Source organism: Protopterus annectens, chromosome 3.part0 (genome assembly GCF_019279795.1).
Source record: "Protopterus annectens isolate FY-2018-M chromosome 3.part0, PAN1.0, whole genome shotgun sequence".
NCBI lineage: Eukaryota > Metazoa > Chordata > Ceratodontiformes > Protopteridae > Protopterus > Protopterus annectens.
This window is the reverse complement of record NC_056731.1, coordinates 1,840,519,456-1,840,534,702: the sequence shown is the minus strand read 5'-3', so window position 1 is coordinate 1,840,534,702 and position 15,247 is coordinate 1,840,519,456. Positions and strand designations below refer to the sequence as shown.

The 15,247-nt window shown below is 42.2% G+C and overlaps 1 protein-coding gene across 1 annotated transcript in view; it reads right to left on the bottom strand.

Annotated features, from left to right (window-relative positions):
- Window positions 1-15,247, bottom strand: part of CCHR3.PART0H1orf35 (chromosome chr3.part0 C1orf35 homolog) — a 208,154-nt gene that overhangs the window by 181,211 nt on the left and 11,696 nt on the right. Inside the window, exon 2 of the mRNA XM_044066034.1 lies at window positions 4,652-4,802. Within this exon, the coding sequence (XP_043921969.1) occupies window positions 4,652-4,802 (151 nt within the window). The remainder of the gene's footprint in view (window positions 1-4,651; window positions 4,803-15,247) is intronic.

Genomic DNA, 15,247 nt, shown 5'->3' with positions numbered 1-15,247 from the left:
GAAAAGAGAGATTCATCCATGAGGTCCCACCAGTTCAAACTGGATCTGGAATTTACTCAAGGTTCTTTTTAGTGCCAAAAAAGACAGGGGAGCAGATGCCAATTTTAGACTTAACTCGTCTGAACCAATTTGTAAAGAACTCCAAACTGAAGATGATCACTGTCCAGTCCATTCTACCTCTTCTTCAGGATGACTGGATGTGCTCAAATTGAGCTTCAAGATGCATACTATCACATTAAATGAACAGATGCCCGTAAACGTATCTGCACTTTTGGCTGGGAACCAGTCATTAACAGTTCAGCACCCTGGCCTTTGGACTCAATACAGCCCCCAGCGTGTTTGCCAAATGCATAGCAGTGGTAGCAGCTCACCTGAGACTGCTTGGATTCCCAACTGTTTCCCTATTTAGATGACTGGCTCTTGACCACAACAACCAGGCATCTACTAATCTCTGGCTTTTATTAGTATATTATATACTTCACCTAGCACTTTTGCTGGTAATCACCATCAAAATGCACAAATCTCATCTGTAACCAGTCCAAGTAATAAATTTCATAGGGGCACGCTTGGACACAGTCATTTATCTAGCTTTTCTGCCTCAGAACAGAATTCTTACATTGGAGAACACACGTCAGGCAACTGCTTTCCATTACAATCCCCAGCAAGATTGATCCTCAAAGCATTAGGTTCGATGGCTACCACTATAACTCTTGATTCCCACAGCCTGCTCACAGATGAGAATTCTCCAATGGACTATAGTGGTGCAATGCATTTTTTATTACTATCCCTTGAGGCACCCCATAAAATTATCCAAAGTGTGCAGAAATTCTCTCCTTTGGTGGATACACTCCAAAGCGATAGAGCAAGGTTGTCCGTTTATCCTTTCTCCCCCCCCAGTGCCACGTTGACCATGGATGCCTCCCAGTTGGGGTGGGGGTAGGGGGTATTTCTCGAGACAGACTGCTCAAGGCATGTGGTCAATACAAGAGACCAATCTGCATATAAATGTCCTAGAGATGAGAACAATGCTTCTAAGCACTGCAGGCCTTTCAGAGCCTTCTCCCTTTAAGAACTACTGCAATACAAATGGACATGTCAGCAGTATGGTAAATCAACAAATAGGTTTGGCAATGACCTCTCTCTTCCAACCGCTTCCTAACAGCAAAACACATACCAGAGAAGTCCAACACTCTAGCAGACAGGCTCAGCAGGACCATCCTCAAGCCCCACGAGTGGTCTCTCAATCAGTGGCAAACACGATCTTCCATAAGTGGGGTTAACCTTGCTGTGACCTATTTGCACCCCCCCCCAACAACAAATGCAGCACGTTCTTTGCCCTGATCCCTCCTCGGGGAGGGTCACCGAGAGATGCTCTGCTTCATGTTTGCCCCAGCCATCTCAAATTTCTTCAGAAAGCACTACGGTTGAAAAGCACAGTAATCTTCATAGCTCCCTTTTGGCCTTGACAGGTATGGTTTGCTTCCTTTGGTCTCACTTAGTACATCCTCCTTGGATGCTGGATCCCAGTCCAGGCCTCCTATCTCATCAACCAGATACTGTAGGACTCAAATTGATTGCATGGTTTCTCCAATTCTGATGACTGCCAGACATCCCAGACTTTCCTCCCCAGTTTGAAAAATGTTAGTATCTTCCCATAAAGATTCTACCAGCAAAATCTACAAGAGTAAATGGAGAAGATTCACTATTTGGGCTCATCGGAAACAATTAGATTCCTTCACTGCTCCAATCCCAGCAGTCCTGGATTTCCTTGCTTCAATTTTCCAGGACAGAGCAAGTGTCTCCATTATTAAAGTTCAATTGGCAGCCATCTTGATCATATAGAGAATGATGGTTCCTCTTGAGCATCATCTAAATTTTACAAAGCATTCCTTAGGGGAACTTTCTTACTTAGACCTTCAAAGAAGGACCCTACTCTACATTGGGAGCTCACCATATTTTTACAAATCTTAGCACACGCACCTTTTGAACTATCAGCGAAAGTGGAGGTCAAATTTCTTTCTTGGAAAACTGTGCTTTTGGTAGCTACAACTTCTGCAAGACTGGTGTCAGAAATCCAAGCACTGGCTTCCAAGCCACCATATTTGAATTTGCACAAAGATAGGGTTTCCTTCACGCACAAATCTTTCCATCTTACCAAAAGTTGCCTCTGAAAAGAATATCAATCAGGTCATCAATTTACCAGTTTTCTTCCCTAAATTTGAAAATAAGGCTACACCCTTCATCTTCTCGATGTACACAGTGCATTTTTACCTGGACAGAACAAAAGTATTTGGAAAAATCTGAACTATTTGTTTTCTTTTATAAAATGAAAATGGGAAACCCAGTTTCTAAGACTACCCTGGCTAAATGGATAACAGATTGCATTTCCTATGTCTATCCTTTGAAAGGTACTGCATTACCTAAACAATTGAAGGCACATTCAACCAGGTCAATGACTACTTTGCCTCTATTGATATTTCTGCAGCTGCCTTTTGGTCAAATACTCATACTTTTATTGCGCATTACAAATTGGATATCATTTCCAGAAATAGAGCTGCCTTTGGTTTCACGGTGCTCTGGAACATCCTTCAATGAGGGTCATCCAAGGTTACTTTAGCTGGATTCAATGCATCACTGGCTGAAGAACGAATGAAAATGACATCAAATGAAGGAGTTATGTACTCTCCATAACATTCCATCTGTGTTGTCCACTTTCTTCAACTTCCCCTCCCCACCTTCCCCCTGTCCTTAACCCTGGAAGAGACCCAATGGAAGAGCTCCTGATCTTTATCTATCACTTTCCTATCATAGCATCATTATCTTTATAAGTTAGTATATATTAACAGCAAACTCAATCGGAGGTATTTTGGAAGGTCAGGGTGTTATGGGTAAGGTAGGAGCTTGATATTCAGATCCTAGATCTGATCGATAGAAAGTGTCAGAGTCTGATCTGATGGTTGGATCAGAGCCCACTGGTTGAGGAAGAATGCAAATGGACAACACAGATGGAACATTATGGTGAGTACATAACTTCTTTTTTTCATTTACATAAATGTATGATTGCTGTGTTTTTATTAAATTATCATGTATGCGACAGGCATAGGGCTCAGAGCTGAATGAAGCCCGATGCACACCCACCCCCATTAGGATCCCATCCAAGTCCATACAGTGGTCATACTTGCGTCATTCAGTTCTTTTACATAGCCTAAACTACTGCAGGACTGTCCAAATCTGCTTCTGTGGGACCTTGTCATATGATTTTCTCCAAGTCTAGGGTGTCCAATCGTAGACTTTCCTTATCTCTGTCTCACTGCAATGATCAGGACAGTTGTGTTGCATCCTGAACTGAGCCCAAACTGCTCACATCTATTCTTACTTTATACTAATCCGCATATTCATCAATCTCCCTTCTCCAGCACTTTCATGCAGGTGTGATAAGAGTTTGATACCTCTGTACTCCCCCACAGGTGTGAATGCCCCATTTATTCTAGTACACTGGCACTAGAATGCTTATTCTCAGGCATCTGAAATGAAACTCTCTCTCCATAATGCTGCGAGTACCCTCTACAGCCATTTCTCCCTCAACTCACCCATCATGATCTTATCTGCTATGACCTCATAGAAGCCTGCAGGTTCCCCAACTTCATTTTAGTGCTGCTTTTACTTCTAGTATGGGCTCATCTTCCTCTTTTCACCTTGGGTTGTGGCTGGGGCAGTGGAGCCTCTGTGGAGTCTTCTTCCATAAACAAATTACTTACCTTGTGACAAAGAAACAAATTCCCAACTTAACGTCACTAATGCAGAAATGCTGAGCTATTCTTTGTACTTGCATCTGAACCTTATCCACATCTTTAAAACTCAGACCAGTCCTCATGTATGAAATTGCCAAGCTCAAATCCTCTAATCAACTTTGCTGACTACATTTACAGTGCAACCAGCACCCTCTTACTCAAATACAAAAATACTGCTCAGTCATCTTCCTCCAAAATATAGGCAACAAATTAAAATTTCTTTTCCAGACTTGCAGTATGGATGATTAACAGAAACCATGAAGAAAGAGCGTAGAAAATGGTTACTGTTAACCAACTATTTAAGGAGAAATTATACAGACTCGCAAATTACTTGCCCATTAGTTTACTAAGCACTTTCACAAGGTTTCCAGAAAAAGTAGCCCATGATAGACTCCTCTTCTACCTTCTGGAACTGGATTCTTTGAGTCACCAACCTGACAAAATTTTGTAGACTAATACAGCCAAAATTAAGATCAATGCAATAAATGCCATGCAACATAAGAAACAAGGAAATTGCTTTTCTCGCTGTTAAGACCTGTCCCGAGTAGCAACTGCTGAAATATTTTTCTTCTTTAAATAATTTCACTGACAAAGACTTAGGCTTCTCATATAAATAAGCAATACAACCCTAATCAAAGTTTATATACAGTGTTACCCAAGGGCACGTAAATTAACATCTGGCATAACAGAAATTTTAACTTCAGTATGAGACGGTACAGCAGTGTGTGTAGTCTGCAACATGGCACCCTAAATCTAAATATAAAAACAAGTAAAGTAATAGGATAAAAGACGGAAAGGAGACATCACCTCTTACTAATCTCCAGCCCCTCCCTCCAAGTGACACCTCCTTAATTACTTACAGAGCAGCCATGAGAGCTTCCTCTTCTGCTCTTCTTACTGCAGCGAGCTCTTCCTCCTTTGATTGAGCAGGATCACTGGTCTTTTCCTTTGCATACCAGGTTAGGTCCTTTCCTTTCTGCCACCTGCCTACTGGTGCCATCAATGAGTTACCTGAAAAGGCAAGAAACATTTCTGACATATTAAACATTTAGAGGTGCTGTACTGGTGTGCGTAACTATATATTTGTGACATAACATGCCGATACAAGAAATTGGCTCAGTAACCTAACAAATAAAACCTATACTTGCAGTCAAATTGCTGTCTTGCAAAATACCTTTATTACCAGCTGCTTACATTGTGCAGTCCAGGTACTAGATCACTGGGTCTCACAGGAGTTAGCTGTAGGAAACAAACCAGTGTAAACTAAATTAATTATGCCCTTATTAAAGCAGTTTTGTAGAAAGGAGTACTTGTCTATGCACTTACTAATTTACAATGAGTCTAGCAAAATATCTCAGTAAAAGTTTTGATTTTATATTTGTAATGTACTTACTTTTAAGCAAGGAAACAGAAATAAAGCTGAAAGTTAAACCAAGGGGAGCATTCTTGTTTGTGACACTAGTAACAGAGATTCAAAATTTTCAGCCAACATCCAGAAAGTCTGCACAGGGTGGTATACAGGGGCAGTTGTTGCCTTTCCTTTTTGTGGTGGTGGGGGTGGTACAGAGACAGGTTGTTCCTACACAAGGACCCCTAGCAGACAGCTGAAAATCTAATCCAAAGTCCCAAAATAGCATGGGGCATACACAGCCAGACATCGGATGTACACAATGATACTTGAAGTTAAAATGTTTCATGTATTTTTCACCTTTTTTTGTCAAAACAAGACATATCAACACAGCTGCCACAATACAGAAGATTAATTAATATGCACGTTCTTGCAATGCAAGGTAAAAATTTAATTTTAAAAGCTGAGAAATACTAATCTACTGATGAAAGGCCTATTTGGGAATAGTAAGCATATGTTACAAGACAGAAATCAAAACAGTTGTAACAATTGGCGATTGTAGCCCATTTCCCAATATGTATTCCCTGGTCCACTTAAGTTTGCTTGTAGATGTACAATGTGCTGTGGATGCTGCTCTTTTAAAATCTATTCAAGCTCTTTTAAAATCTATTCAAGCCTACTGTCAATTTTAAAGATTTTCAGCAGTATTAATCCTCCTGAACAACATCTGCAGGAAGATAAAGGAGCAACTGCTACTTGTTTTTTTATAACTTAGGAACAGAAAAACTAAACGTACTCAGATTGAAAACTGTTGAGTACACTCAGCTAGCTGTTCTGCACATGTAAGGATTACTTTCATTTTCAGTTGACAAAGACGTACAAATATTTACAATTAAACACTCCTTGAAAATGATCACTATTAAATGGGCAATTATTGCTTTCTTTTTAAATACATCTTAATCAGGAAAGCCAGATGAATTTTATCAAATTCACTTTTTAACTTCACTTCAACTTCTGTGCAGCAAACTTTTTATGACCGTCAGAAGCTCAGAAGCTTACAAGCAGTCCTGGACACAGCAAATTTGTATCTGGACTAGACTAGTTACAGGAAACATGGATAACAAGCGCAAACCCACAATGTCTAACTACAGTCCTGCACTTGACTCCTAAAGGTTGTTTCTGCTATAGTCTGATGGATGCATACTTGCTTTTACAATTAGGAAATGCACGCTTACTTTGCTACTACTGTATAGAAAGCAATTTTTTTAATTAAAAGGTACAATACTACTTCTCTTGAGCTGCATACACATACCACTTGCTTCCATCAGTCTCTCTAGATGCTCAGTATGGGCCTCCCTATTTGCACCGACTTCAGAATTAGCAACGAAAAGAAAAGGAGATCAGCAGAACATTATGCATACTAGTCTTGCCTACATTTAGCTTTCTACGTATTATAAATTCTCTTTATTAGGATACTTACGTAACTGTGAGAAGCTGCTAGTTTGGAATTCATCCAACCACTTAGAGTGTATCCCTCTTGCACCTTTTTAGGTCATTAGAGTGGTGCGTGCCTACAATGTTCTCCAGTGGGTGGGGTGCCAGTCACACAGGATACAGCCTTGGCCAGACTATTCCAAGCCTCAGACATGTACTGGGAGGAGGTATAGTCCCCCTGCAAAAAAAAAGTCTTTGGCTGTGGAACTTTATCAGGACTCCAATAAAGATTCTTGACTCCTGAACACCCCACCTCTGTGGCCTAAACTGGGCACCTTCCTCTCTAACACCAGACACGTCTAACCTGAAAACGCTGCAACAGCAAATAATGATTTTCCACCCAATGCAGGTTACCACGTTTACTGGTAGTGTGCAAACCACAGCAACGATGTCCACCATGTCTGCATGATGTAAAGTGGACAGCAACAGTCCCAAACAGAGAGGAAAGCATATTAACCTTCCAATTACCAAAACTGACACTTGGCATTAATTTGAGGGATTTGTGCTGCTGTAACTGTTACGTGATTTAACTTTGCAGATATGCACTGGGGGGGGGGGTAAATAAATTTCATGACCTGACATGTTTGGTTTGGCTTTATACACTGATAAAATTGATTTTTACACTGTGGGATTCAAACTTATGCATAAGAGACATCACCACCTTCCACAGTGGTGATTTTGCATCTTTGCCACAAAAGTGCTTCTCAAACAGTCACGAGTCATTTACAAATACATGAAAGGTTGAGGTGTTAACCATGTTTTCTGGTTGACCCCGGCGTGTGTCTCTGTGCGTGTGCCTCTGTGCGTGTGCGTGTGCCTCTGTGCGTGCGTCTCTGTGCGTGCGTCTCTGTGCGTGCGTCTCTGTGCGTGCGTCTCTGTGCGTGTTATTGAAGTGTGAAGACCATCCAAATCCAGACAGCAGAATTATAAGTAGAGAAACAAAGCAGACAGTATATATCTCAGTCGTATATCAGAAATTTCAAAACACAGTAAGGATGTTTATTCTTTATACATATAATTCATATCAGCTGCAATGCTATGCATAGTTATTATTTCTAATTATGTACAAATTGTTATAAGTGATTTAATACAATGATGTGAAATGGAACAACAGTAAAAACGTCTGGAATTTCCAGTATTAGAACCCCAGGACCATCTGTATTACAGCCCTACATTTACTTAACTATTCCTGTGGCAGCTGGTGTAACAGTTGGATATTTCCCTATTCAATATTAATGTCTGTATGTTTACCACCATGCAATGCCACTTACCTGTGCAAGGTGCCCAACACACAGATGATGCCATGTATCCATTTTGAAATGGTCTGCTTTCCACTTTCTCTAAGCAGGTGTCCCATTGCTGCAGGTACTGGGGAAACCTGCTAACCCCAGTGCAATGCTGGTTAGCAGTGTTGCACGACTGAAAGCAAAAACTGCAACAATGTATCCTTTTTGATGTTGAGAATGTCTGTCATGTCTGCAGGTGTTCTGTATGCTTCCTGCGTGGGCCATTAGATTAGACTTGTGTGATGGTTAAGACTCACGCCAAATGAAATAAGCAAAGCTAAGCTTGTTTTAGCCTTCTGATCACGGTTTACTAGGGGTCTACTAGAGGTCATCCTTAAAAGACAAAGGTGATACTTGAACCCTGATGTACAGATAGTATATGCGGTGTGGATCAACATGTTTAGCAGACACACAAGTGATTCACAGGTGTAGTTGATGAAATGGTCATCCAACAAGTACTTTACATGACACTTACTGTATTTTCTCTGTCCTTTTCCCCTCTTGCCTTGTTTATGCTAAGCGGGATATCATGCAAACACTGGCCAAGAAAAAAAAAAAAAAAAAAAAAAGGAAAAGTAGGCGAGAGGAAGAAAATAAATCTATTAAATAAACTACATTCCAATATTTATGTTGGTACACATGAAATATTTATAAAAAATCTGGATTTGAACTCTCATTCCAATGAACCTTCAAAACACAGTGAAGGTATCTTATCCTTCTTTGCCACAGAAAGAGCTTTGCAGCAGAGATTGAAAATTGTTTATACAAGCAACTGCATCATCATCCACAGTATGTTTGTAAATGTATTAAATTTCAGATGTAGTACGAGTGATAACACAAGCATTTAAGACTACTGCTTGCAGAAACTCAACTCCGTCTTTTCTCTATGGAGTTGGTTGCTCATTCTTCTCTTATCAGACCAGTAATTGGAAACATGCAATCTGTAAGGTATTTTGTATTAAGCGAGCTCTCCTTAGCCTGCAGGTCATTACTAAAGAAAAAAATACAGACTCCATGGGACCCGATAACATCCCAGGCTGCATCCTACATGAACTCAGGCATGAAATTGCAGTACCATTAGGCACCCTATTCAACCAAAGCCTAAGTACTGGCTTTGCCCCAGCCAAGTGGAGGACAGCCACTGTCATCCCTTTACACTAGGCAACAATCCATAAGTTATCTGATGGGTAGCAAACTGGCTCGCTGATAGAATCCACCTAATCAAAATAGGGGAAGCCACTTCAAGCAGTAGACCCGTAACGAGAGGCATACCCCATGTATCGGTGTTGGGGCCTCTGTTCAGGATATACTTCTCTGATGTGCTGGCCAAAACCAGTGGGCTATGGTGACTAACGTTTGCAGACGACTGTAAGCAGAGCATGGTCATCAATTCCCCAAGTGATGTGGATGACCTCCAAGAGGGTCTCACCAAAACAAATGACTGGTGCCAGAAACATGGCCTCAAGCTGAATGCCAAAAAATGCATCATCATCCCCTTTGAGGAAAGTGACACCCCCACATATCACCACATCAATAATGTCCTAAGCAAGCAATCAGTCGTGAGGGATTTGGGCACCCAGGTTGATAGCAACCTAAATTTTGACTACCATGTTGCTTCCTTTGTACGGGAAGCTTTCTACATGGCCCACCTCATAATTAAGGGCATCTCATCCAGGAACAAGGAAGTCATAACATCCCTGTATTCTTCCCTTATAAGGCCAATTATAGAGTACAATGCTCCCTTCGGCAAGTACCTCGCAAAACACATGCAGCTGCTGGAGGGACCACAAAGGTTCCTCACCAGAAAATCCAGGGCCTCGAACATATACCCTACACAGATCAGCTTTTCCCGCTACTCAGTTTCATACAGACTCCTCAGAGGTGACCTCCGTCTGGCATAAAAAGCAATCATAGACCCTGCCTTGATGGGACGGCTGCATATCCGCAAGTCAAACTCCACTTGAGTAACTCACATGCACAACCTCAACCTGGTCTGTGACATCAATAGGACTTGTTGGCGGGACAGATTTGTATCCCAGAGACCCCCTCCATCTGTGGAATAAACTCCCTCTCCATGTTAAGCAGAGTATCTCACTATCCCTTTTCAAGCCCAACCTGGATAACTGGACGGGAAACAGAAAACACACCCCTAGGATTCCACCAGTGTTCCTGATGGACAGGGGCTTTGGGTGCTGACTTGGCTAAACTCTTGGCTAGGCTTATAAGGGCCTAAGGGGCAATAGCCTAGTAACTTCCTATGATCACTGTCCTTAAAATGTGTGTGGATATTAAATGGCAGTAATATACAGCTGTCAACACATGTAGGAGGGTTTGGATGTTACTGGGCAGAAACTGTGAAATGTGTGCTGCTTGCTTACATTTCAAACCTTGATACAATTACTTCTACACTTTCTAAGTCTAACCTGGCTGACACACCCACTGGAGGTAAGGGAGTCTGAATTGTTATGTTTTCCTTCTCCCTACCAGTAATCATTCACATTTGCAATGCATCAGTTACAAACACTGAAGGAGTGCCTGCACTATGTTTACATCTGCTACATGAAGCCAATAATCTGGGATTCAGTCGTTCTAATGACTTCATACCTCATTTCAATCTTCACCATTCTCACAGTCCTGAATCTACACTATAAAAATGTAACAGCGTACCTAAGGAAACTGTAGGTGAGGAGACTTGTTTGTGTGCATGACGAAGAATAAGACTATTACTTTGGATTTATCAGATCTGATTAAGTTTTTTTATTCAGAACACATTTCTACTTGAGTCTTGGCAGTAACTCATGTTGCTTGGTCTATTTTTTTTGCTATAATAAAATATTGACAGCAATACTTAAGATTTGTTTAACATAAATCTTTTTGGGGGAGTGGGAATAGTTATAAACTGATATAGTTAACAACACATTCTGGTTATTACACATGGGTGGGATAGAAGTGTCATCCAAGTTTTTGTTAAAAGCATCATTAAAGGACATTTTAAAGGGCCAAAAATTGTTACCGTTAATTGTAATGAAGGTGTCCTTACTTTTTGATTAACGTCTTACAGGATAATACATCCAGGGAACTCTGGACTCATCTGCACATAGTAGCAAAAAATTTAAGTTACTACTGATGAGCAGTTCACAGAAATATTTATTTTATCCATGTGTGATGTGGTTCTCAGCACTGTTGTCTGTATTGCTGTACTGTCGGTAATAGTGGCACCAATGTTAGTTTGTTGGCAAATACTGGACTATAGTAGTGCAGGTATTAATTTATTTCTTGTGTTTGTTGCTTATTATCACAGGTGATCCTGACAGTGAAAGTAGGACTCTTACCACCTGATGTCAGAGTATCAAAAGACTCCAATGACGATGGTGGACAAACACAAGCACAGCCTAGGGGTGCAAAGGTTGAATCTGACACTAAGGTTGACATTAAGCCATCCCCTGTAATCCAATAAGACACAGCCAACAGGCCTACACCAACCCATTCCAGTGAGACCTCAGATATTGGACAAGCAGAGGGTAAGACACTCGCTGAAGGTAGTATGGCTACTACAGCCTTCAGTGACCGTTGACTCTGGCCATAGCCAAAGTCTTAGTGATGTGCCACACTGGTGGGTTGTTAGGGGTGCTCAGGGAAGGCCTGCTGTCCATCCTCTACCTCATTCAGTTGTGTCTTTCTGTGCCACTTGACACAGTTTAGGGCCATCATGGAGGAGCAGGAACGTTCCAATAGGTCCTTCAAAAAAATGCTTAGGGTTGTAGATGTGGCAAAGTTTGACATGTGTAACTGTCTCCACCATGTTGCTAATTCAATGGATCGGATGAATGACACATTGGCACAGGCGGTGTCTGTGAAGGAAAGTACAGTTGTGTACCTACCATAAATGTAGATGTTAGAGTGTATTCACTGTTGCAGTCATTACACTTGGGTTATCCTGCCATCAGGCGGTCCCGCAGTCGGCCAGAGTTCCAAAGTCTTGGTCCGGCGTCGGTTCCTGTCACTTCTCCCCTGACGTCAGGGCGCCAGGGGTATAAAAGATGCAGCCGACGCCATTTTCTTCAGTTTTTCTTGCCCCAGATGTCAGGTACCCCCAAATAGGTAGGCAATACATATTGCTAATAAAACATACAGAAAAATAAAAACAATACCTTCAGCTACAAGCAAATACACCACATAGGTTGTATAGGATAGAAAGGTATAGATAGGTCCCAGCCAAGAAAGAGGGGATGGAGGGAGGGTAACCTGGACTGCAACAGTGAATACACTCAAACATCTACATTTATGGTAGGTACACAACTGTACTATGTTCGTGTTTCACTGTTGCAGTCATTACACTTGGGAAGAATCCCAAAGCTGAGGTTGGGTGGCTGGGTCTAAGTAGAATTAGGAGAGGCTATGAGGCCCTGCAGAACTGCAGTGGTGAAGCCTGCTCTGGATTTGGAGTAAAGAGGCAAGTGGTAGTGTTGGTAAAAGTGTGCACTGAACTCCAAGTTGCAGCCTCCAAAATGTCTTTGGTTGGTACTCCTTTGAGGTAGGCTGCTGAAGTGGCTGCTGCCCTGGTTGAATGTGGCCTAATGTTGTTAGGCACTATCTTTCCATGTTGTGCGTAGCAGAAATGAATGCAGTGTCCTATCCATTTTGAAATAGTCTGCTTTGAGATGGCTTTTCCTTGTGATCCTGCAGCATATGCTACAAACAGCTGCTCAGTTTTTCTGAGAGCTTTTGTTTTGTCCAAGTAGAAGCGTAACTGCCTATGTATGTTCAAGGTATGCAGAAGTCTCTCCCCTTTATTCTGGGGATTTGGAAAGAATGTTGGCAAATGAATAGTTTGGTTAAGAGCCACAGGGATACCACCTTTGGCATAAATGTTGGGTTTGTCCTTAGAGAAACCCTGTCCTGATGAAAAATGATAAAAGGCTCCACTGCCATTAAAGCCTGTAGCTCTGAGACTGAAGTTATTGCTAGGAGCAGAGCAGTCTTCCAGGATAAAAATTTTATATCCGCTGTATTAGCTGGTTCAAAAGGAGGTAAGGCGAGTTTTTCCAAGACGTAGTGGAGGTCCCAAGTAGGTATTGGTGCTCTCCGGGGGGGGAGGTCTTACGTTTTTAGCACCTCTGAGGTACTGCCTTAGTAATGGATGAGAGAAAATAGGAGGCTCCGTGTTATAATGAGTTGAAATGGCAGAAGCATGGATCTTAATTGATGAAAAGGATAGGCCTTTGTTCATCATCTCAGCTAGGTAGGAATATTTGGAACAATTGTGTCAAAGCCTTGTGCCTGGTTCCAGGCGCAGAATCTCTTCCATTTTTCTGCATAAGATTTCCTGGTGGATTTCCTGGTGCTGGGCCTCCTGGCCTCCAGAATGATATCCATAACCGCTTTAGAGAGAGATGGGGTCTGAGTGGCTATGCTATCTGCCATGCAGCCAGATTTAAGGTTTTGAGTTGGCTGTGCAGAATCTGATTGTTTTGTTGAGTCAGAAGGTGAGGAATTTGCGGTAAAGTCCAGGCTGGGCCTTGTGCCAAGTTCTTTAGGATTGGGTACCAGTGCTGGCGTGGCCAGTCTGGGGCAATCGGGATCATTTTTGGCCTTTCCTGTCTGACTTTTAGGAGCACCTTGAGAAGGATAGGCAGTGGTGGGAAGGCATAAACTTTTAGTGTTCTCCAGCTGAATGAGAGAGCATCCACTTTCCATGCTTGTGGGTGGTAAGTCCTTGTGCAGAATTTCTGTAGTGGACAGTTGAGAGGGGAGGCAAACAGATCTATGTCCAGGCATCCCCCTTTCTTTGTTATGTTGAAGACCTGTGGGTTTAGTTTCCACTCGTGAGGATCCATGAGGTTTCTGCTTAGTTCGTCTGCCAGAGTATTTATCTTTCCTGGCAGTAATTGTGCTTGCAGATGAACTTGATAGGTCAGTGCTGTGTTCCACAAGGTCATAGCTTGCCTGCAAAGGGGTTATGAGTGTGTGCCCCCTTGCTTGTTTATGTAAAACATAACTGTGGTGTTGTCTGTCTTTAGCAGTAGTTGTCCTGAATGCAGTAGGTCCTTGAAAGCTGTCAGGGCATTCTGTACAGCCAGCATCTCTTTTTGATTGATGTGAAGATGCATTTGGTCTGCGGACCACTTGCCCTGAATGCATTTTCCTGCCATGTGTGGCCCCCAGGCATAATCCGATGCATCTGTTGTCAGTGTCTGCCTGGCTGTGGGTAAAGTGAAAGGCTGCCCCTTGTTGTGGTGACAGGCCTGTGCCCACCTTCGAAACTCCTTCTGCAGGCAAGGAATAAGACTTATTATGGCTTCCAAGCTATGGCAATGTTGAGTCCAAACACTTTTTAGATACCATTGTAACTTCCTCATATGCAGCCTTGCATATGGAATTAGTAGAATGCAGGATGCCACGAACCCCAAAGCCTGCAGAAATTTTCTTACAGGTAGCTGGGTTTTTGTTGCCATCATTTGAAAGTAATGAGTCAGTTGCCTTTGCTTGTCTGGCGTGAAATAAGCCATCTGGGCTGTTGTATTCAAGCTTGCACCCAGGAATATTATCTCTTGAGAAGGCACTTGTTTTGACTTCTTTTCATTTACAGTGTACCCTAGGACAACTAGTAATCTTTTTACAAACGCCAGATGTTTTTAGTAGAATGTCCTTGCTCTCTGCTTGAATAAGGCAGTCGTCCAAATAAGGATATATTTGAATTACTTTTTGTCTGCAAAATGCGATCACTGGTGCCAGGCATTTTGTGAAGACCCTGGGCACAGTAGATAAGCCAAAGGGCAGTGCAGAGAATTGGTAATGCATTGTGCCAGCTATGAATCTGAGGTATCTTCTGCAATTTTGTCTGATAGGGACATGCAGGTATACCTCTTTGAGGTGCAAAGTAACCAGCCAAGCCTTCTTGCCCAGTATGGGTAGAAGTTGCTGCAGTGTCAACATTCTGAATTCGGGCACGTCCGGGTAAGTATTTAGAATAGACAGGTCCAGTATGGGTCTCCAGGCTTTGTCCTTTCTGGGGACCAGGAACAGTCTTGAGTAAAATCCTTGTCCTTGTTCTTGCAGAGGTACTTTTTGAATTGCTCATGTCCATGAGAGCTGTAATCTGCTTTTACGCCTCTGCCCATTGATTTTGTGCCAGGTTCTGCATTCCTTTTGACCTTAGTAGGGTGTGAAAGTGGAACCTGTAACCGTGAGAGACAATATTTAGTACCCATCTGTCCTGGGTGATAGTGTGCCAGTTTTGTGGAAAAAGTGCTAGCTTTCCTCCTAAAGGTGCTGCCAAAAGATAAGTGCTTGGCTGCTGTAAAGGGAAGTCATTGGTTGGACTTGTC